Here is a 23831-nt window from a genome sequence, read left to right as displayed (position 1 = left end):
AATGTTTTGGTTTGGCACTGTGGTCTACAGCAGAACATACCCAGAAGGGTCAGGGCTGTCAAGCCTTTGCAAACTACAGTAATTTTTATTTGTTGCTCAGGAACCCCTTACAGAAATGCTATCAGAAAAAGAGAATTTAAGTTTTCTCAGAAAAAAATTTAAAGTTGGTATAAAAAATTAACAAAAACAGCTATTGTAAGAGAAACTATTTAGAACAAATAAAGGCACCACTACACCTTTGCAACAACCAGCTTTAAAAATTTCAGAACAGCAGCAATAAAAAAAAAAAAGAAAAAAAACTACTATTTTTGTTTGGAAGGGTCAAAGCAACAAAGAAATAGGCAGGATATTATCAAAAGACAGATTCTAGCATCTCTGCTTAGTTCTCTATGCTTAAATGATATAACCATCACCCTCCTTTTTTGTTTCCATTAGACAAATTGGGACAACACCCTGCAATGAAAACTTTAAATAGAAAAAAAGAGGCATCAGAAAGAACTGCCATTAAACACTAAAGAGAGTAGTCAGTGTTTCTCTATTGTTTCTCCACATGTAATGAACCTTCTAACAGAAAGACCTCCATAATAATCTGATGTTACTGCATCTCCTGCTGAAGTTTATGAGCATTTCCTGCTATTTCTTTTTTTATTTTTAAAGAAATGGAAATATTAAGTCTTTCTACATAAGAAACTGCAGATATTTGTATTAGTTTCAGTTTTGAAAGCAACTTCTCCATGTCAGCATAAAACTCTGCACTTGCTACTGGCATTGACAAGAATCAGGGTAAGTTATCCTGCACAATCCATCTTGCTATAGGCAAATTAATTCCAGAATAAAAACTTCTCATTAAAAACTCAGCTCATGAATCTCTAGGTGGGAGGCTGTAGCATAGCTATAATTCACTTTAAGTTGAAACTTTACCTGCCAACACATTAGAAGAGTTACAAAACAATTATATAGTCTAAACATTGATCATGTGCCGTTATGACTGAAGACTGGTTAGTCATGGTAGAGGGAGGTGGGTGAGTGTACAGAGAATACTTACGCTTTTATAACTGCCTCGATTTTACTTTTTATGACTGCCTCAATTTTACTTTTCTAAGCTGAAAATTACTTTTCAATTAAACTTTTTTTAGAGAATGAGAATCAATGACCACAAATAAAATCATAAAAGCTGACATCTGCACAATGTCACCCTACCTTATACAACTGTAGTGTTTGAAAGTGCTGGCAGCTTTCTGGCATTCCAAGCACAGTTGAATAGCTCCTGGATAATCCTCTTCCTTAGGATAAAATACAATTGAAAGCTCATCTGAAGCAGTAGTGCAATACCCATTTTTGCTTGCATGCTTATGTATAAACATTAGGAACAAATATTTTGCCTCTTCTGTCTATACAGTAAAGTTAAAGAGTGAGGGTCTACTGCAGCACTTAATGTGCAGGTAGTTTAGAATTACCAACATCTGAAAACACTAGGTATTACATTACCTTATGCAAACAACTTGCTGTATTGTTTCCTTATCCATACATAAAAAATACATCACAAAGTTTTTAATACAGAACAACTAACATCTTCCCAGTAATCTAATCATGGAAAGAGTTTAACTCAGGCACTGACAAGCTATTCCCATTGTTTATAAAGCATAAAAGGAGAAAAGGAAGACACTTCCAACATTATGCCCAAATAAACACTATTTAAATTGATACATCCAGCTCATTAGAAATCAGCTTAAGCATAACTGACTCACAGAAGGCGTCACGAAATAAAGAACACACTATGGATGCACTGTCCTAATATATAAGAATATCCAATAAGTAGACAGCTCAATCAGGAAGTATTATGAGGATGTCAGGACAAAACAAAAACATACACACAAAAATGTAAAACCCAAGATCCTACCAACAAGACATAGGCATTGCCTCAGATATACCTATTGCTTCGGTATTCTATTAGACATGAGACCAGAAGGAATCTTGGAAGGAGAGAAACCCTCTTTAATAGCTAAGAGCTTCTGGTTTTCGTCATAATTACATCTGTTATATTACATGCTTTAGAGAGCTAAAATGCAAAGCTGTTACTGGAATTTCAGTCACTGATTGAAGAGCAAAAACGCAAGGGTAATTTATGTTCAGCTATTATCATAGAGTAGTTTCTGAAATTAAATTAGTTTGAACAGCAGTGTTCTAATGCAGATCAAATTTAACTAAAAATACACAAAAAAAAAAAACCCAATACATTATCCATTTGATGAAAACAGAACAGTACGCTGGTCTAAAAGGACTGCTGCATTTTTATCTCCTTGCATCTCTCTCCACTGGAAACCTGGTACTTGCTCCATTAAGTCTAACAGGGCTCAAATCAGAAAGCCTGCTTGCATAAGATATGTTACTAATATATTCCAAATGCAGCTCAGCCCTGTAAGCTACTGTAGGTTCATTCCAGGTCTTTTTTTAATTGGGAACCCTTTCATAATGCTCTTCTCTGAGTGGCTACTAATAGCTCTGATGCATATTCCAACCTCCTAACTTCTAGGAGTGCAGAAAATAAATGGGCCAGTAGCTGGGATAACTTATTGGGAGCAGATATTGAGCACAGCTCTAAAACTGCACTCTGCCAAAACAGCAGTTCCAGCCCTTAAAAATCACTGACCAATTATGGCAATTAGACATTAGGGTCTGTGTGTGAATGCAACAACTACACTTCCTCAGGACAATTCTGGCCAGTAGACAGTGAAGAGTTAATTCCCCGAGTACCAAAATACAGCACAGAAATTAAAAGCTAATCATTGTACAAGGCTTACTGAGCAGAAAGCATTTATGCCACATGAAAATCAGTGCAATATTGCTTGGTAAAGAGTAAGAAAGTTTGCTGAGATAAGGCGATTTACTCAAGATGGAATTAAATTCACAGAATCTTGAAAGTTAAAACTATTAAGATTCAGTTTCCAAATTTAATAACTGGGGATTGTCATCATGACATTCCATCCACTATTAGTTATAAATATTTGGCAAACTTGCAAGTCAAAATTGTTATGCTACCATTACTATAGCTGTCAATAAAATCCTGAGGCTTTCTTTCATACAATTCATCACCTCGAGGCAAGATATTATTTTGCTCTGTGCAGCATCTACTGCATTTTTAGGCAGCATACATAACAGCATCAGAATTTTCAGTGTCATGGCCTGCATTTTGCAATCTTTTCTACAATTGAATTAAAAAGCCAACACAATGAATGAAAAAAAAAAAATAAAAAGCCAACACAATGACAGAAAGCTACTACATTTACAAATAAAAAATGAAGCAGGGATCCCATCTATAAATTTGTATAGTAATATATCAATAGAAATTCTTTATCCAGACCCAGCTTATCAACAATCAGCTAAATCTCATCTTTTTTCTTTTTTTTCCCCCAAATATCAAGCTAAAGAAAAGAGGTGTAAGTTGAGAGCAGGGATAAATGAAGATCCCACAACATTTTTACTGAACTAACACAAGCTTCAGTGCCCAGTGTAAAGACAGGAATGAATTTCTGACAGGAAATACTCTCCCCTGGCAGCAGGGCTATCTAATTTGATATGAAGCCTTTCCAATTTAAAAGAAGGATAAAAATATAATTTCATCCCATGCACACACCCTGTTTGCAAGACAAAAATTAAGATGACTGACAAGTGTAGACTTAGAATAGCTTCAAATTATACCAGTGTGGTAGGGACTTACCTCCAACATCTCACTCAAACGCACATCAGTTCTTTGCTAAGAAAAACCAAAAAAAAAGCAAAAAAATAAAATCCAGTCATTACTATGCAGAAATTAAGAAAATTATTTTTCACTGAACAAAAACAACTGTACATACCAGTGTTTTTATTGTTCTCAGAGATTTTAGCAGTCCAATAAGCAACTGTCGTTTCCTCTGATTTGCAAGGAGCCCCAAACTAGTTTGTGTGAATCCTTCCTTTGCTATATTCAGGTGTCTGCAAGGTAAAAATTAACATAATCTTCAACAATTCATAAAATAAAACTTACTTCTAATAATTTCTAACAAGTCCAACAAAATAAATGGTAGAAGATAAATTGTAGCATTGTTAGGGGAACTCAGAAAACCAGATTGTAGCAACAGACAAATAAGAAGGTACATTCTCCCTTCTGCACTTGTCTGTGGATCAGTGGTTTATCTCCAAAGCTTTCTATTTCAAAGAGAACTACCAATTGCAAAAGTGAGAGCTGCAAGAGTTTGCAACAGTTTCAGTTATCTCTAACTACAACTGTTAATAGCATTCAGCACATGAACAGGAAATATCATCAGCAAGCAAACTTCCTGGGTTTACAGATCTCCTGTCAAATACTTCCCCACTTTCAATCTCTGTAGTTCCTTAAGCAAGATACCTTCTTCCATTTGTGCAAATAACTGCGGCTAGCTGAAGGCCATTCTGCAATGATGTAACACGTTCAAGTTCCTACAGAGACAACAGGTTAAACAAATATACAAGTTAAACAAATATACAAGTTACACACCAATGAAGACTACTGATTAGTGTATTTCTCTTGAGATGTTAAAATGACTTTACAGTTACTTCACATATTATTTGTTTCATCATTTTATATACACTAAGTACTACAATGTAACATTAACATAAACTATATTTTGAAATACAATTCTCTTTTGAAGATAAGATAGTTTAAATCTGTTTTCATTGTAGTGGGACCCTCTACATTTATATATTGCACATTTAGCCTAAGAATTTCTATATCATTAATGCATTACAACAGAATGATCAAAGCTTCGGGGATAGAAGCACAGGGCTTAATCTACATTAATATGCCAGAGAGCAGCAAAACAAAAAACACAAATTATGTTTCACATAGCATTTTCTTGTTTAGAGGCACTTGTTCTACCAATTTAATAGATGTCACATCATAATGAATGTTAATTGTATCCTGTTGACTTTCAACTGAAAACTCTTCAGCAGAGGTGACCTGAATTTAGCCTGATTTTGACTTAGTGAAGTACCTAGCATAATCTCAACTCCTTGAAAAAAAATAAATGTTTTAATACAACTATTAGGACTTCTTTTGTTAGAACAGCTCTGCAGAAAAGTGCATTCTTTCCCCAGGCTTTCCTACAGAGGAAGAGTTTTGTTTGTTTGTTTGAGGGTTATTTTGGTGTCTTGGGGTTTTTTTTTGTGTGGGTTTTTTTTTTTTTTTTTTTTTTTTGGTGGGGGAGGTTTGTTTTATTTTTTAATTCGGCTCATCATTTCAAAATGTATCAAGTGCTTTCCATGAGAAGGGAGATTTTCACTTTGAAAACTCATCTAACTCTAATAAAATGACAAGCAACAATTAGTTCAAAGTTCAGTTCTAGATCAGGTCCTGGTCAGTCTACAAACCACTGAGCTGCATCTTCCACCACAACCTGCTCCTTTATGTTACCAGTGTTGCTTTTTTATAAATGACAGCCTAGTTGCTGATATGCAAAATATCTTAAGAAACCAAACTGGAAGATTACTTTCCCCAATACCTACTTCTCTCCAAAAACATACTTTGCAAATACCAGAGTTATTCAAAAAGCCATTGTTCCCTTGTTCATGAGGAAACACATACAATAAGGAGCAACTCCAATCCTGCTTCTTGCAAAGACTGTAAAATCTCTCCTTTGAACACAACTGGATGGAGAGGAATGGGGAGAGAGTGCAGCCTAAATATTTCCAAAGAGGAAGTCTTCTGCCCACCATTTAGGGCTGAATACATTTTTTTTCTTAAAAACAGTCTTTCACCCACTGGTTCCTTCTAAAGCATGTCTTTCTTCCAAGAACAGAAAACTGTAAATCCCTTACTCTGTGTCTGTACCGTGCCTCTTGTGGCCACAGGAGTGCCTGTTAGACCAGTACTTCACACTAGGCATAGGATTCAAACCATGATATCCCTAAACGACAGTCTGAAAATGTGTCCAGGGCATTTGCTCAATCTCATTTTTGGCTCTTGTAATGATTTGTTACTGCAGTTTAACACTGAACTGGAACTGCCATTACAAGTTCACACAGCACAGCAGGAGGTTCATTTCATGAATCAGTGGTAAAGTGAGACCTATAATGCCCACCAGAAATCTCCAAAAAGTCTACTGACAAGAAAAACTCTGTGCAGGCCTGTGCCCATAAGTAACACTGAAGGATTATTGACTTAATCAGGTACAAAAGAATATAAGAAAAGTTTTTAAAACATTTTTACTGACACAACGGATTTTTAACTGTCCTTTTGGAATATTTGAAAGCACTTCTAGGTATGAAACAGGTGTACCTCACTAAGATGCTGCAATAAGAACATCAGCATTACACAGCAAAATGCAAGAACATTTGCTGCAGCTCCATTACGCAGTGAGAGGTTTTCAAAGTGAAGCTGCTGGATTCAGAAAAAGCAGCACTCACTCAAAACTATCAATTTCAAACCCTCAAAACAGTGAAATAATACCAGAATATTTTTATACCACACTATTACTCTTTCTCCTCCTTCTACACTATCTTGTGAAGACTCAACGAGCAGCACTTACTGTACAGTAGCACTTACTAGCCTCCTTCTGCAATAGCCTCCCACCTAATCACCCCTTTAACTAAAACTGAAACAACTTTACTGTTACAGCCTTTTTCTTTCACCTGCTCTTGCAGGAGATGATGCAAGCATCAAGGGCACTTCTCCACCCTCCATTGTGCTTTAAACATCAGCACTCCTTTCACCAGGTAATGATTCCAGAACATAGACGGCAACCTCACTACAGCTGGATGCACTGGCCATAAGAACAAGAGAACAAAAAGGATGTTGTGTCCTCTGGGTAAGAGGAAAATGATTGCAGCTCCATGACATCTACCACAGGAAGCCATCTTTGTTCTTCCACGCTCTCTCCAGCTTCTTGCCCAAAGAATTGCCATAATCAGCAGTACAACAATGGTGATATAAGGTGCTGTATACAAACAGAAGTATTAACCACAGGATCATTCTCTGACTAATTTAATAACAATCACTATTTTCACTTTGCAGAACTGTTTGGACATTACTCCCGGGCACATGGTGTGACTTTTTGAGATGGTTCTGTGCAGGAGTTGAGACTTGATGATCCTAATGGGCTGCTTCCAACACGACATATTCTGTGCCTGTGATTCTCACAACTGCCTGAGATTAGTGGCAGTTAAGTGATCTCCAAAAAGATCATTACTGCTTTCTCTTATGGAATAAGATGTGACACCACGCCTAAACAGGGGCACTAAAGCAGCTCCTGTTCCAAGTCCTTGACAGGTATTAGCCAAGCCTGTGAATTCATGAATTCTGAATTCTTCAGAAAGCCTTGTAAAATGACCATATGCCAAAACCTTTATCATCTTAAGGACTTTCAACTCAATACACTGTTGGTTTTCACTACAGAGACAGAGCTTAGCATACAAAAATAGCTGGTTCCAAGCAGGCACTATCACCCCCACCACAAATCACTATAACGACACAACTCCAGCATTATAACAGCACAAAATTGAGCAGTTTATTCTTGAAAAGTGTTAGTTGTCTTACCTCAACATATGCAGGCTGTTTTTCAAGGATTAAATCTGCAACTTTCTTAGATACCTTAAAAAGAAGAACACTCCATATGATACACAGCAATCTCAATTAAGTAGGCCATGCCCATAATAATGTTCTACAAGCTTATGATTCTCTACCATTAAGTTCTGCATGCTTCAAATTTATTAATAAATACTCCACAACAACACATAAAAAATTGTAAAAGTTATGATCAGCTTTCCTTAGAACCAAGATAAGAGAAACATTCACAAGTCCATCTAGCAATTAGTGGGCATTTTTGGACTACTCACTTAACTCTCTGCTTGTTAAGGAATGCGCTAGAAAAGCAAATAGAAATAATTTGGGACAAGTGTTTACATTTTGCTCATGCTATTCCTAGAGTACAAATTTAAGTCAATGATATAGCATGGTGTGCTGGCTTGTGCTGGGGTATTCAATTTTCTCCAAAGTACTTGGGCCGAAACCAGTTTTGATAACACAGGGGTGTTTCAGTTGAGCAGTGCCTGCAGAAATAAAGGCCTTTTCTACTCCTGGAACTACCCCATCAGCAAGTGGGCTGGGGGTGCACAAACCTTTGAGAGGGGAGATAGCTGAGACAGCTGACCCCACCTGACCCATGGGATATCCTAAATGTACAGTGTCATGATCAGCATATACAGTTTGGGGAAAAGAAGGAAGGGAAGCATGCTCAGTGTGATGGCATTTGTCTTGACAAATAAATGCTACACATGATAAAGCCCTGCTCTCCTGGAGAAGGCTGAACAGCTGCCTGCCTATGAAAAGCAGTGAATTAATTCCCTGTTTTGCTTCACTTGCTTTTGTTTTACCTACTTTTTAGCTATTTGTTCTCTATTATCTGCCTTTATCTCAACCCGTGAGCTTTTTCACTTTTACTCCTCCCATACTTCCCCCCCACCCCACTGGTAGAGAAGTGAATGAGAGGCTGTGTGATACTTCATTGCCATCTAGAGTCAAACCACAACACTTTTAACATAAGGACACCTACCTTTGAGACTGATACTGCATGAAAGTAAGACAATGTCAAAATGAATATGCATCCTCTACATATTATACCCTTTCTTTAGTACACAGAATATGTATATTTTAAAATTTTCTCCACTGCTCTGAGTATAATTCTAAATAGAATGCTCCTGAGAGCTGCTGTCTGTATTGAATTTAAAAACCGAGCATTGCTACCTTAATCAATCTCTTGTCCACAAACACAGAAGCTTAAAAAGAAATCCAACAGTAACAGTCTTATAAATGCCAGCTTGTGCACTTATAGTGTATTTAGTTTTGGTTTTCATCAGGGACTAAAAATACTTAAGAAATGGTTTCAAACATAACAAAGAAATGACTGGTATTGCTCTATATTCTTTTCGGGGAACAATACTCCCAGAGATGGAAATAAAATAAAACTGGCTATGACAGCCAGCCCACAATGCACTACTGGCAAAGAGAAACAAAGAGGTTTTTATAAACTTGACTGCCTAGGCAAACATAGCACAAATTTGAGCTCTTCAATCAGCATTCCTGTAAAAATCAAATATTGGCTCCACCAGCTCAATCCCATCCTCTGGAAGAGCACTTGCACATAAATGGTCTTTGAAGTATTCCAATGTCATCAGGGGCAATGTGGACAAGGCGCATATACCCAGCTATGCTTCCTCCTTCCATATCAAAAGCAGGCCAGAACCACAGAGCAATCTTAAAACTGTTCAGTTGTTCTTAACCTTTTAGTTGCTCCATAACTAATAAATCTTTCCTCTGTAGGACAGCAGAAGAACCACTTCAGAGCGAGGTGGGGTCAGGATAGGATATTATCAAGCCAAATGCTACACAAGTCTGCATGACCCTGGGGCTTCACAGTCTATGCACTGTGAAATTTTCACCTTGTTTTTTCAACACATTCTTCATTCTGTACCTGTAAAAAACTTCAGGACATGGATATACCTGCTAGTTATTCAATGCTCTAGTACTGTTAAGCAACATTCAAGCAGTGCACATGAATAAAAGCTACATTTCTTTTTGTTTTTTACACTTTTTGTTCTCCAAGTCCTCAGTTTCCCTTGTCTAATAACGACCTCAACATTGAGAAGCACCTGCCACAGGCACTTTTCTTTCTTTCCCAGTACTTGGTGATACTACTTTTCTTTCTGAGGTTCCAAGCTATTCTCTCAGATATTTTTTCAGATAAGCAATACTATCCTCAGTTACTTCATTTATTTCCAAACTGTCACACCCCTTTTGGCATCTTCCATACAATTGTGCTAAATCTTGGAATCCTGAACTGCAGCTGCTAGCACTGAATGTGACCATGGTTATCAACGCCTGCCAACAACATTTGCTGAAGGGACAAACAATTTTCTCTTTCTTAATCACATCAGTAAAAAAAATTTCATCTCCTGAAGAAAAAAACAACATAGCTAAAGATATTAGACTACTAATTAAAACTAAGTCTAGCAGACATAAAACTAAAAAGCCTTTCTAATCCAAATTGTCTGTATCAAGATGATTACAAATTAAAGTGATTATGTACGTATATTAAAAAATGTTTAAGCAAGTTGAGATCCTTCCAGTGGAATGGAAAACTAATGAGAAAACTACAGAAAGTAAGTCTATAGTGACCCTGAAAACAATGGGATGACCAAGATCAGCTGTGCAAAAGCAGCAAGTCAGTGAAGATCAGAGCTCCAGTATCTGTAATTCACTCATATAATTGCTTTGCATTAGAGAAATTTAGAAGGTGGTATTATCTCCAAACTATTATTGTAAATTCCTCTGCCAGCTGTAGGTCCATACACTAAAGTGAAAACAGCAGTATTTAGTTTTTTACAAAAGCAGAGCCATTGTGTAATATGTCAACAGGCTTCTTGAATCCTCTATCTAATAATCTATTCACCATTAAAATATTTTTAGGACTGAACTAACAACATACAACATTCTGCAGTTTTGTCTTCCATGAAAGACACTAACATCCTTTAAGGTAGACAGTTCTCTAAATGACCTATCACAAGATAAATGGGTAACAACTGAGACACAAGAAGCAAACATGCAACAGTCTCTCACACTCTACCTTAAAATATGACATAAGAACATTAAATACAGTATATAAGAAATTTTAGCACTTTGGCACATGCTCAAGGAGGAAATAATTCCTTCCTATACCAGAAACACATATTCACGAAATTAAGAAATAAACAAGCAAGGACAAATCCTGACTGGGGAAGTTGGTGAGGGAAGAACTGGACACACACTTCTTGTCAAAAGTTTTAGCTTTGAGAGTTTTTACCTGTTTGTATTCTAAAAGAAACACACATCTGGCCATATTTACTGGAAGCCTTCTGCTCAGTTCTCTCCCCTATTATTCATTAGCTGCATGTACTTCCCAGTTCAAATGTTTCAGCAGCAGCCATGCCCTGAAACTACTCCCTCACCTGCAGCCAGTTCCCATCCTGCAAGCAAAAAATGGCCAAGACATTGATAAGACACATCAGAATTATGTAGCATATCTCACTGAAGTTGTCCAGCTTGAGAGCACTTCCTGGCAAAACAAGGTCACCACCAGAGGGCCTCTTAAAATTAAAAAGAAAAACCACCACCACCACAAAAACAAGCAAAAAAATTACAACCTCTCATTCACTTCCAACTTCTTTCCTTATAAATCTTGGTGAGAAACATAGAATATTAATTTCCTCAACTTCTCACTAATCTTTCATAAAACTTCATAGGTATATTATGGGGAAAGCAGTTTAATGCAGAAGGCACTTGTTATTGATATTAACTGTAATTGTTAACAATGCAAGATTATCCTATACATTCCATTTATTTGAAGACATGAATTAGGATCATTGCTTCTATTTTACTTGCAGATATTCTCCAAATGCCACAGTTAACAGATTTGTTTCCTGTACCGTGTTATCTATCTCAAAAGAGTAATGAAACAACAGTCAATACATTAATAGAAAATTTAAGAGTCTACAAAATAACAAGCACCTTTCAAACGCTGCAACTCCGATTTCTCCTCATTCCTCGTAGTTGCTACTCATTGCATTTCATCTGGTTTATTACATAATAACTCTGTATCGTTGTTCACTAAAAATCCCTTGTGAACAATTAATATATTGGCAAATGAAAAGTAAGAAAAAATAGCATCTTCAAAGAGAGTTTTTAAAACATTTTAAGTCTTACATTGCCAGAAATCCCTCAAAAAGGTACTACTCCACTAGTCAGCACTGTGTTGAACATTACAAGATAAACATTCAAAAAGTTAAGTTTCTAAAGAAATAGTTAGCACATTTGGTCTCTGTTACAATACTTAATACTAAGATTTACTTCCATGATTTCATATGATTATACGATTTAGTGATGACTTTCCACTATAAAGGCACACAACAATATTTAAAAAATACTTAGTATCTAATGCATTAAGAAATCAAATTTTTTTCAGTTATACTTCTTGCTAGACTTATAGACAGGACAACATATTGTGTAAGGGTACAGAGGAAAAAACATTACTTACAGCAGCTTGCTGTTGTATTAGTTTGTCTCTGTACTCTTCTAGTTCTTGAAGACTAAGTACTGGAGGAAGCCTCTGCATTTAAATAATAATTTAAAATCAGTGAGAAATTATAGGTTTTTAAATCACACATAGCATTAGCTAGGCAATCAGTTTCATTAAAGAAACATTCTTATGGCTTCTGTAATCTAATTTGCAGAATTAATCCATTTTTTCAAATGATGGATACTGAAATCAATTAGTGTTAAGATATACAACAAATGATCATAATTGCCTCATGTAATATTATAATTACCTCAAAGTAATATATGTATACACACAACCACCCTATCACAGAGATTGTCTCTGTCAGTTTGCTAAAAAAATACACAAAATATAGAACAGATTTGGTTCCTCAGCAATCTTGACTTTTTCAGTACAGTTTAAATTACAAAATGCCTGTTAGCACATTCCATTACATTAAGAGACTATATACTATATATATGCACCAATACTCTATGCTAGAAGCTGCACACAACTGCAAGATGACATAGGGGAACACAGTGTTGTATTAAGACAAGATCTAAGAAACAAAAAATAGCTCACTGAAACAAGCATACTTTTGGTCTTCATTTATTGTTATGTTACCATTTTTTCTTTTAAGATGACAGCTTACCTCTAACTCATACTTCACAATATCAAAGGAGTCATTGGAAAAATAAACTTCTTCAATGCTGTTAATTATTTCTTGTTGTGCCTGAGGATCAGTTGGTTCTTCATGTAGTTCTCTGAGCTCCTCCTGCACGAAACAAAAAAGAATTTCCATACTGTAATAACACATTCTAGGAAGAATGATGTTTTAACAAAACTAACAACTTTCAAAAGCTACTTCCAACATTAGCACAAGAAACAATGGCAAAATACAGAAAGTACAGTACACTGTTGCTTGTACTTCCACTAGGGAGAGCAAGACATTGAAAACTTTTCAAAAAACATAGTGTAGACGTCAATGTTGCAGCCCACTTAAACACTTCTTAATTGATTTATGGCACCAACTGCATGTTGAGTCCAGTTTCTTCCTCCTTACCTTTAGAAATTCTATATAAACTGGCAGACTAATAATAAACTAAAAATAAACTGGCAGATTATTTGTCCAGAATGAGAAAAAAAAAATGCACAAAAAAAACCAAATAAAACCTGAATTTTTTAAAACAGAAGAACCCTCTTTGTAAATGACAGGTAAATAGTGTCATTACAAATGCATAACTTTCCAGTTCAGCCCTCACATTCACTGAAGTAAAAGTCATGCCATTAAACACTTGATTTTTACAGGTAAAACTTGAACAGATCTGCCTTCTTTGCACAAGATTAACAGCTCTCAGACTTGAGCACAGTGGTCTGAGCAGAGACGTGCTGTCAGCTTTCTAAAAGCTAATATTCCAGAGATAAGCATCCCCCTCCTTGCTGTCATGATCTCCTCTGGAAGGTCTCCCCGACAACCCAGATGCCTCCAGTGGTTGAAGCAAACCAAGGACTGAGCCTGAACCTCCTCTTCCTCTGCTGCACTGGACATTGCAGCTAATACTGGCCCTCAACTGGATGTCATTCACTCAAAAACAATGAAAAATCCTTTATCAGGGACTCCAAAGGGAGAACTGCTAGAATATTCTTTCATCAAAAGTAAAGATAAAATGGATCAAATTGCTTGATAATGAAATTAAACTCTGGTGAAGCAATCCAGCAGACTGAAGAGTCCCGTAATGACCCTGAGCCACCCAGCAGTGCTGAGTTACTCCAGTGGGGCAAGGTGCTGGTATTTTCACCACAAAGAGCTCAAAGGTTTATTTTACCAGCTAGTGGTACCCGAATTTATACTAAGTGACTGAACATCCACTAAATTGCTTATTTTGCTGAGAGAAGGTCAATGTGCAGGCATTCTGAGGCGAAGTGACCCTTACAAGACACAGCACGGCGCTGTTCCCCGCGCGGTAAGAGGCAGCCAAGGGGTCACAAGTGGGCGGCTTGGAAGAGCATCAGAGGAGCCGCTGCTCCTCTGAGATACTTCCCACAAGAGAAAAAAAAAAAAAGAGCGGGGGGGGGGGGGGGGAGCAAGGGGGAGGACGAAGGAAAAGAAAAAAAAAAGTGGGGCGGTGGGGAAATAAAAAGCAGCGACTCCGTATCTCGCGTCCCCGAGCGGCCGCACGCGAGGCCGCGGGAAGGCCCCGGCGCTGCTCGGGCGCCCCCGCTGGGCCACGGCCGGGCCGCAGCGGGAGGCTCGGAGCCGGGATGGGCCGCGGGGCACGGAGAAAAACCATCGAGGAGCCAGCGGAACCGGAGCAAAGCCCTCCAGCAGCCACCTTCTCCTGCCCCTCAGGCCCCAGGAACCTCCGATCTCCCCCTGAAACGCCTGATGCAGTCACTGCCACCAGCGCAGGAACGCAGCAACCCATGCCCAACCACAGAAAGGACATGGACAGCACCGACAGACCGAGAGAAACAAGGAAATAATACAGTTATATCGTTATATATCTGTAATGGTAGCTTTATAATGTACACCCCACTGTAAATCAGTTTCGCATCTTACAGTACACTGAGTTTTAGCAATATGAAACTAAAATTAAAAATTATCCAAGACAGGCACCGGGGTCCACTGAACCACTGCAAAAGGAGTAACTGAATTTATCATCCAATATTTGCCTACAAGTTCCTGCATGGCTATTTCCTAAAAGAAAAAAGATGTAAAACCAAAGGAGAAATGCTTAGGATCATTTGGAATTCTGGACTACTGATACCTTGTCATGTTGGTGAAAAAATATCTCAATACCATAGGTGAGTGGTGATTTACATCTGCTAAAGATGCATTAAGAAAGCCATTATGGACACATAATCTGGATTTGATGGGAAATGTGTAGAAAGTGCCTAGGAAAACTACTAAGAAACTATTTTATTTTGTCTCAGAAAGATCATTCATCTGAGTGCTTCTTGCCAAAACACTACTCAGGAAAATATTTATTAAATGACAAGGTTTTTCTTTACCTTGTTAATTTTTTTTTTTTCTAGAAAAGCAGTCTAGTTATAACTCTCCAGGATAAATTTTAGCTCCCCCAATAAATTACATTATCTGACACCAGACTTTCTATCATGATAACCTGCAGCTTTCAGCACATCACACTCCAGTAGTTTGAAATAACCAACATAGAGAAGGCAAATTTATTCACTCACCAGTAAAGGAGGATATTATCCCTAATAAAGTTTATTTGCTGATATTCCATTTTCCTCCTCCTTTCAATCAGATACACAAAAACAATTTTACTATGTAGAAATAAGCCCATAGTTTGAGGGGTCTTGGCAAAGGGCCAGTTTAGCTCTGTGGACTTGGAACTCACACATTTAGTAGAAGGAAAGAGAGAAGCGCTATTAAATCCCTCAAGGTATTTTTCCACCCCAAAACTTATCTAGCTATTGCCATATAAGTATCTTCCTTAAAAAGAAAAAAAAGTCAGCATTAAAACACATTTATAATTTTACATTTTATGTTAATTCAGCAATTCCAAGTGCCATTCTGAACAGAAAAACCTGTCAAAAATTGCAACAGCGGGAATCTCATGATAATACCCTTGCAGAGAACTTTGCCATTGCTAAACAGAATTCGTTAGATACACAAGAAGCCAGGAAGAGCAGCATATTGGCAAGGCGGACCCCACAATCTTCACTTTAATCCACCTGTCTAGGTTAACACATGCATTCAGCAGTAAGAACTCTCCAATCAATAATGGGCCAACACAGCTTGGTAAGATACTGTTTCACAGGCTACTCATTTTCCCAAAGTTTTATTCAGCAAGAGACTTCACCTCCTACCTACAACTCATGTCACTTGTGGTGCCAATTGCACCTTTTTTTTCCCCAGTACTTCAGGATCATACTTTCATGGAAAAACAATTTATCCTGTCAGTTTACCACTAGTCCAACCTTCAGCAGCAGGCCTGTCTCATTATGTCACCTAAATAGATCCGTGAAAGATAGCATCTGGGAAGGAAAAGGAAGAAGGAAAAAGAAGTCTGACAGCTCCGCGTGCTCAAAGAAGCCATCACTAAACAAAAGTGCTTGCATCTTTCTCACATCATTTTGTCTTTCTCTTCTATGGAAATAGGAGTTTACAGTCTAGGCACCTGTGGCAATTCCTTGAAATGCATTTCAGAAGAGTCATCTCATTGCAGATTCATCTGAAATGCAGTTCAGCAAGTTTTAGATGTCTACACAGCTATTTCCCAGTGCATCACACTCCTACTCTCCTTGTATGCTATGTTGCCTGTAGCAGCAAAACCAATATTGCTCTGTTGAATGAAGCATTACTGGCAAGGAGTAGAAGCAAACACTTTCTGCACTCCAGTCACCATCACCTAAAAGACTGGGAAGTGAAGATATTGAAAAAAGTTAACCGATGCCACTCAGAGAAAAAAATTCTGAACAGTTTCTAATCTAGTTAAAAGCTGAAGTTCAGTAACAGCCTATGCACTTTTATCTGGAGATTACCAGGGGCCAAATCTGCGCTATACTGATTTGGACACTGCCTTCCTTTCTGTCATAAGCCAAAAACACACCAATGAATATGCTGATTATTTATATCCCTCCATTCTGAACATGGATAACATCTGTGCTAAAATCCAATCCTAAATATCAGGATAAGGGCTGTGCTCAACAGATTCAATCAGCAGCTATACTGCAACACTGCACCACTGTGAAATACAAGTATTAAAGCATTTATATATGTATCTGTATACACACATGCAAACACAATCTTTGAATTCTATCTATATACAAAGATATATTTAGAGATTATAATTGTCTTATAATCACCGAATACACTGAGTTTGAAGGGGCTATATTAATGTCTATAATATAATAAAATACAATGTATAACCATATCTATAAACTTACTTTGCTTTTCCTTCCTACCCCTCCCTCCCCTTTCTCCAGCTAGGGAAGGTAGTACCACAGAGAAGTTTGTGATATTCCCTATATTTCACAGAAAATGCTCAGAACCTCCTTTTGATACCTACTAAAAAGCTCTCACTCTTCCAAAACAAACATTATACTTTGAAAACAGCTCTCCTGATGGAGAGAACAAAACCTATCCATAGAACATACGTTAGTCACACTACTACTTAATGCACTCCTGAAAAGCACTCTGCTACTGCTTGGAAAATAGAAATCCTGTATCTATAAGAAAAACATTTTTTAAAAATCTCAGTGTTATTTACCCTGATAAGCTACAAAGTCAAATATTATTTGTATATTGCATATGAGCTGATTATCATCAAAATAAACATAACCTAATTCAAAGTCAATTCACCATTAACCACCACACTTGAATTCAAGCACGTAAAACATCTACCTCAGCCTTTTGTGACAGAATCTGCTAACAAAACTGTTACCAGTTTGGGAAACAACAATAACAAAAATAATTCATTTCCCTGGATAATCAGGGTATGCCAATGAAGTAAGGTATCTCAGTCAAAATAAATATTATGTCCTTCTACAAATGACTTTCTCTTCTAGATATCATAAAATCATCAAAGAATCATCAGAGAATGATGGAAAGGATCTTGAAGATTATCTAGTTCCAACTTTCCTGTCGTGGACACCTTTCACTAGACCAGTTTGCTCAGAGCTCCATCCAAGCTGGCCTTGAACACTGCCAGGGATGGGGCATCCACAACTTCTCTGAGCAGCCTGTTATATCCAGCCTTGCAGTTCTATTTTATGAGACTTTATCAGACTCAAACTATTATACACTTACTTCCTACTGAGATACTTCCCTATGCGAGTGATTGGCTGCATGAGTCTGTATTAACAAGTTAAGTAAGTTTGCTGGTGATTTGCCTTCATATGATAAGAAATTGAACCTTTTCAAACTAGTTGCAGAACCAGTTAACCTGAGTGAATACACTCAGGTACTTACTAAAATGCCCAAATGCCTAACAATTTCATTGCCTGAAAATAAAAAATTGAGGAGTACAGTCATCACTTCATCATGCTGGCCACAGTCAGCAAATGAACACTTTCAGATCTCAAGACCCAAAAGAATTTTGCTGGTTTTGCCCTCAGGGATGGAATGTCAGCATATTCTTTTTCCTGTCCTCCATTATTTCCCATTTGAACTCCAAACTAGTGAGGTAGTCCCTCATCTCAAAAAACATGTGTTTGTCTAACCAATGTTAGACAAATATTGTCATTTTACCAGTAATTCATACCGGCCCTAATTAATGCTGACCCTGCAGCCTTTCATTCTGTATACTTCTGTATAGCTTTAATGCAGCTTTTAAAGTTTTCAGTAACATTTGCCCTAAATCAGTCTGGAGATAACAATTTGAATATGGAAGTGTGACGATGCAAGTGCAGCATCATAACCATTCTGTCATCAAAACAGCTTGACACTTTAATGACTCATGAGTTAAATAAAAACAGCTATGGTTTGATATATGTCTGATAAGTCTACACTACACAGTGTAGACTTATCAGACACATATCAAATCATTACAGAATGGAAATCCAGCCAAGATACCCTACATCTACTTTTACCAGGAAAGACAACTTGGCAAAAAACTGGTTGCTCAGGGAGTGGCAGGAATCTGCAATTGTGAAATTTATGTGATGGAGATGTGACAAATTTTTCAACATTGCTGCAACTGAAAACTTTTGGTCATTGATATCAATATATTAGCCACTGTTTAATAAAGTGTAAAGTAAATATACCAATTCAGAGACTCTTACTTGATTTTTGAAATAGACAGCATTGCTAATTTCCTGATCTGGCTCAGCACAAGCAACATATTACACAGTAAGGGAGAGACAAAGAAACACAAAGGGTCTTTCAGTTTGATTTTTTAACTTTTGTAAAATAGGTCATCTAAATTCAAGTCAGTAATTTAAGTATCTTATTGGTTAAAGGCAAAGATCAAAGTCATAGAAAATAATAGACAACAACCACAGAAGTCTTGTGAATCCTCCCATCAGATCAACAGGGAACAAGGAACAGCCAATTATTGTGACAATTGTTCCCTCACACACAGATTACACAGTAGGACTTGTGAGATGAGTGAGCTAGCTTCATTTAAATAGTGAGATCCAAAAAAATACCGAAGACTACTGCTATTATAAAGATTTAACTTTCAAAGTAGAACATTAAGTTAATTATATATGTTGAAGATTAAAATATGAAATTACAAAATACACTTACAGCACCAAAACCATGAAGAAACTAAATGTTAAGACTAGAACTATACAGGCCATCTACACAGCATCTATTTTCCAAAGTAAAAATCAAAAAAGCATTTTTCTTTTTTTCTTCTTTTTTTTTTTTTTTAATTCACTCCAGCAAGAAACCTAAATAATATTAAGATCAGCATCCAGTGACAACTGTAAAGTTTCAAGAAAAAAATTTCATGCAAATTCATTTGGAGTTGGTGAACTGATTTGTCTCACAGTTCTTAATTCTTTCATTAAAACATTCTAAAAGACTATCAGCAAGAAATAAAACTGAAAAAAGAACAACAGTAAACCTGGTGTTAAAGAAGAAATGAAATCACAACTAAGTGTCATTTAACTATAAAAATGAAAAACTAAAAACAAAGGGAGCGGGAGGGGAGGGGTGTTGTATCATACCTTAGTAAGAGTCCGAAAGTTTTCAATAGGACTGAGGTCATTAACACTCTCCTGAGGACTTCTTAGACCCTTTAAAAGAATTTTAATAATCAGTTAAGTTTGATTCCTTTATGTATCTTACAATCAAGTCTTACAGGTCCTTATGAATACTAGATATTAAGGTATCTACAGGTCCCTTAATGAATACTCTGACATGTAGCTGGAAGGCTGAGACCTTATTTTAGAAACATTTAAGCAAGACCACTGGTATATAAGTTATGCTCTATAAATGTATAAGCATTTCAAGTTTTATTCTGCAGTATGTATCTTTTCAGTACAGTTCACTGACATTTTCTTTATAAAACTCACTCACACTCTCCTGTCAATGTCCAGATGTTATCTTAAATTTTAGAATGAGCATGTCTCCAAAAAACATAGCATACTTTGTTCCATTAAATTAAGGATTTAATGGAATCAAATCACTGAATTCAATTTAGGTGCCAGCTACTCTATTGCAAGATTATTTCTGCTTGATGGTATATTTTTCTACTTGCAATATTCCACTACTAGGCCTGGCTTTCCCTATGTGTAACTGAACTGAAAAGGTTGTATAATCCACACTAGCTTCTTTTTATAATTATTACTCCTTAAAACACATATAGCCACATAAACAGCACGTATGTTTGTTGAATATCAAACATATTCACAAGTTTCATAGAAAGATTTGGGTTAGAAGGAATCTAAAGATCATGCAGTTCCGAGCCCTGCCATGGGCAGGGACACATTCCACTAGATCAGGTTGCTCAGGGCCCCATCCAACCTGGCTTTGAACACTTCCAGGGATGGGGCATCCACAGCTTCTCTGACAACCTGAAACAGCAACTCACCATTTCAAGAAGCAATACCACAGAACAGGCTGCTTAGTATATCTTCTGCCAGCTCCCTAGGCAGAAATTAATCTACACATTCAGGTTTCAGATATGGCTCTAACTCCAGCTTCTCCTGAGACTTCAGTGTGTTCCTGTGAGTCACAAGTTTCAGGCAGACTTTCCCCCTGCTCTTGTGATTGATGTTAACAGTATTTTTTCCAAGCCCTTTCTGGTCCTTGGTACCTATTTGTAAAAGGACTTGTGAAAGTACTAGGTTACTTTATGGTAAGAAAGTCTGTATTTATTCTATGAAACTGATGAAGTGTTGTACATCATTTCAGTGCTAACTATTTGACAATTTGATAATTTGACAACTGTTTCATCCTCTCAAGATGCAAAACCTCTCCATTCTGATTCTCAGATTTTGTTGCACGTCACTTCAAAACACCCTCCCACTGCAGTTGCCACCATCAAAGATGACTCACCTCTACGCATCAGAAATTCAAAGTAAGAACAAGCAAAGCAACTACTGCAGTTTCTTATACTTCACACAAAATCGTCCCAAGTCCTCTGAAAAATAAGCAGTTCTAGTGACTTAGGTCCAGAAGAAATAACAGGTTCCACTTATTAAATGGTAAATGGAACCTAATCCTTCCAAATGACTGAAAATGATAACAACATTAATGGTTGTTATCATTTGCAGAAAACATCATATCCACACTGGGCAGGCTTCCCAGCACTCCTCCTAGTCAAGCTGAAAACAAATCATGTAACCCTCTACTGAAGCAGAACAGATTTCGTTCCACTTTCACACAAGTGTTCATTTTTAAGCCCTGCCTCCTGCATAAGGATCACAACTCTGAGGGCATAGTTTTAGGGGGGAAAAAAGCTTCTGACTTTCCCGTGATTTTCTATAACTATCCGGACTATCTGACATGGGTGACATAGGTGATTTTTTTAAGTTCTCCAATTAGACACAAATAAACAGGTTCCTCTTCATGGTTATCTTATATGTGTGTGTAACTGGAGTGTTCTGCTGACACACTTCCTTAAAATTACTCTCAATCTTAGAACTATTGGTCCAAACGTAGGCTTAGATCTACGTAATCCTGGAGACAACAGGTACAAGCAGCAGACAGCAGTGAGCTGACAGACACACACCAAGTGCTCTGGCACACACTCACTATGTGCCCACCCAAATATGTCCCTGGCACCTTCTCAGCTTCGCCTCCCTTTGGACAAAAAGCATTTGCTGCCGGACAGAGCTACGTTACAGAACCATAGCCCAGACAATTTTGAAATTATATGTCAAAAAAGCAAACTGGCAGGGGCCCGCCCTGTCATCTTCAACCACCATGTCTCTGTTGTGACACGAGCTACGCGTTGGCACCTGCGCACGCTTCCATTTCTCGGAAGAGAGAAACACGGCGGATGCGTGTGCAGCTCGCACGCCCCAAGCCTTCCCTCCCCGGCAGGTCTCCGGCGGCTCCACGGTACCCCGCCGCCCCCCGAGAAGAGCCGCTCACCTGGCGGGTCATCAGCGACTTGATCTTCTGCATGATGGCCCCGCCGCCGCCCCGAGCGCGCTCAGCGGCCGCGCAAGGCGCCGCGGCACGGCGGAGCCATGTTGGGCGCCACCTGACCCTGCCCGCGGCTCCCTGGGAGCGGTAGTGCCCGGCCGGCCCGCCCGACTACAAGTCCCGGCAGCGCGGCCGGCAGGGCGGGTCCTGGCACTGCGGCTGCCGGAGTGGGTGGGGTGCTGGAGTACTGGGATCTGTGTAGGTTTGGATGTGCTTAGCTCAGGGGATAAAGCGCGGCAAGCTGGAGGTGAAGAGAATTTCCTGGTTGTCTCGGGTTCTTTCGGGCGTTACGCAGAGAGCGCGTCCGGCCTGTTGGCGGGTGATGGATGTAGTTTTGCGTCGGCAAAACAGGCTTGTGTCACTCTTATTTAGTTGTATTGATAGCAACTTTAAAAAACCACGCACACCAAAACTCACCAGATAGCTTTTTAAATCTAATTTATGTCAGCACGAGAAAAGAAATACTTTATCCTACAGTCCTTGCTTAAGTGAAGGCAGCATTCGACGGTGCGACTACTGGCACACGTATTGTGGCGTGGTTTGTTGTGCCTGCAGAAAAAGGGATTTTTCCATCCACTGTGGGGTGGTTGTGCCTGCAGAAAAAGGGATTTTTCCTTCTGGAGGGCACATAGGTCAGCTCCGCGTGTTTCCCGATCCTGCTGTCCCTCAGCGCCCAGCTGCTGCTGTGTTGATGCAGGGCAGGGCAGGTAAGAGCAGGTGTCTGTGAAACCGCACACTGACAAAGGGAGGGTCGGGAGCCACGGCCCCTCCCTGCTTTCTTTGGCAGGAGCTCATTGCTTCTGGCTGCCATTGGAAATACCGCCTAATTGTTTTGTGGAAAACCTCGAACAAGTTCAGTACGTAACAAAGTTACTTCTCATTAATAAAGTAACGCAAATTTGCAGAATGTTGGTGCTGCAAATAGTGTCGCTTTAATGTAGTTGCTTCTATTCAAAAGGAAGGAGGTTCGATTTGTATTAAGTCTAAATGCCATTTAACAACTAGTGCAAGCTACAAGTCTACTGAAAAGAAAACCCGTTTTTCACTTGCACGACATTTGTGTGGGTTCATTTAAAACTTGCAATATATTAATAACATCAATAATATATTCAAATGCTGGAAATTACAGGACACAATTGAAAACGTAACTGTGTTTATCTGTTCCTTTTTTATTATTATTTTCTTTGCCCATATGGGGCATTTAAAGTGCCAATACAAGTTTTATTCCTATGCTAAAGGTCCCATTATTTCAGTTAGAACATAGTTAGCATCTATTACAAATATTTTGTTACATGGTGAAATCAAGTAGATAATAACTTCTAATCTAGGTTTTATGAAAGGTTGCAATTTGATATATCAAACCTACAGTTAGGTGGATTAAGCAGCTTCTAAACAACAATTTTCATGTGGGCAGGACAATGGAGCCAGAAAGATTTTGGGAATATGTGAAATACCCTCTTCATCTCCTGACATATGTCGGGTGGTGATATTATTTCTGGTGGGATCACTGTACTTCTGCTTTAACATGGAAATAACCCTTATGTTTCTTATATTGGACCTGGAAGCATCTGGGTGTTTTCACCTCTCTTTAACTAAGGTAAAAATTGGGTGCTCATCCCTTCTGATGGGGGTTTAGCACCTTGCTGGACCACTGCTCCTAGCACATAGTGAGGGGGAGGCAA

At 38.2% G+C, this 23831-nt stretch overlaps 1 protein-coding gene across 2 annotated transcripts in view; it reads right to left on the bottom strand.

Annotated features, from left to right (window-relative positions):
- Positions 1-22250, bottom strand: part of VPS50 (VPS50 subunit of EARP/GARPII complex) — a 77865-nt gene extending 55615 nt beyond the window's left edge. For both annotated transcript variants that reach the window (XM_030264668.4, XM_030264669.4), the window contains exons 1-9: positions 22096-22250; positions 19722-19790; positions 12733-12855; positions 12081-12152; positions 7550-7603; positions 4385-4455; positions 3855-3972; positions 3719-3754; positions 1201-1283 (exon numbers count right to left, since the gene is read on the bottom strand). In XM_030264668.4, coding sequence (XP_030120528.4) covers positions 1201-1283; positions 3719-3754; positions 3855-3972; positions 4385-4455; positions 7550-7603; positions 12081-12152; positions 12733-12855; positions 19722-19790; positions 22096-22128 — 659 coding nt within the window. In that variant the 5' untranslated portion in view covers positions 22129-22250. The remainder of the gene's footprint in view (positions 1-1200; positions 1284-3718; positions 3755-3854; positions 3973-4384; positions 4456-7549; positions 7604-12080; positions 12153-12732; positions 12856-19721; positions 19791-22095) is intronic.
- Positions 22251-23831: the final 1581 nt, after the last annotated feature.

Source organism: Taeniopygia guttata, chromosome 2, assembly GCF_048771995.1.
Source record: "Taeniopygia guttata chromosome 2, bTaeGut7.mat, whole genome shotgun sequence".
NCBI lineage: Eukaryota > Metazoa > Chordata > Aves > Passeriformes > Estrildidae > Taeniopygia > Taeniopygia guttata.
This window is presented reverse-complemented; position numbering and strand designations above follow the sequence as displayed.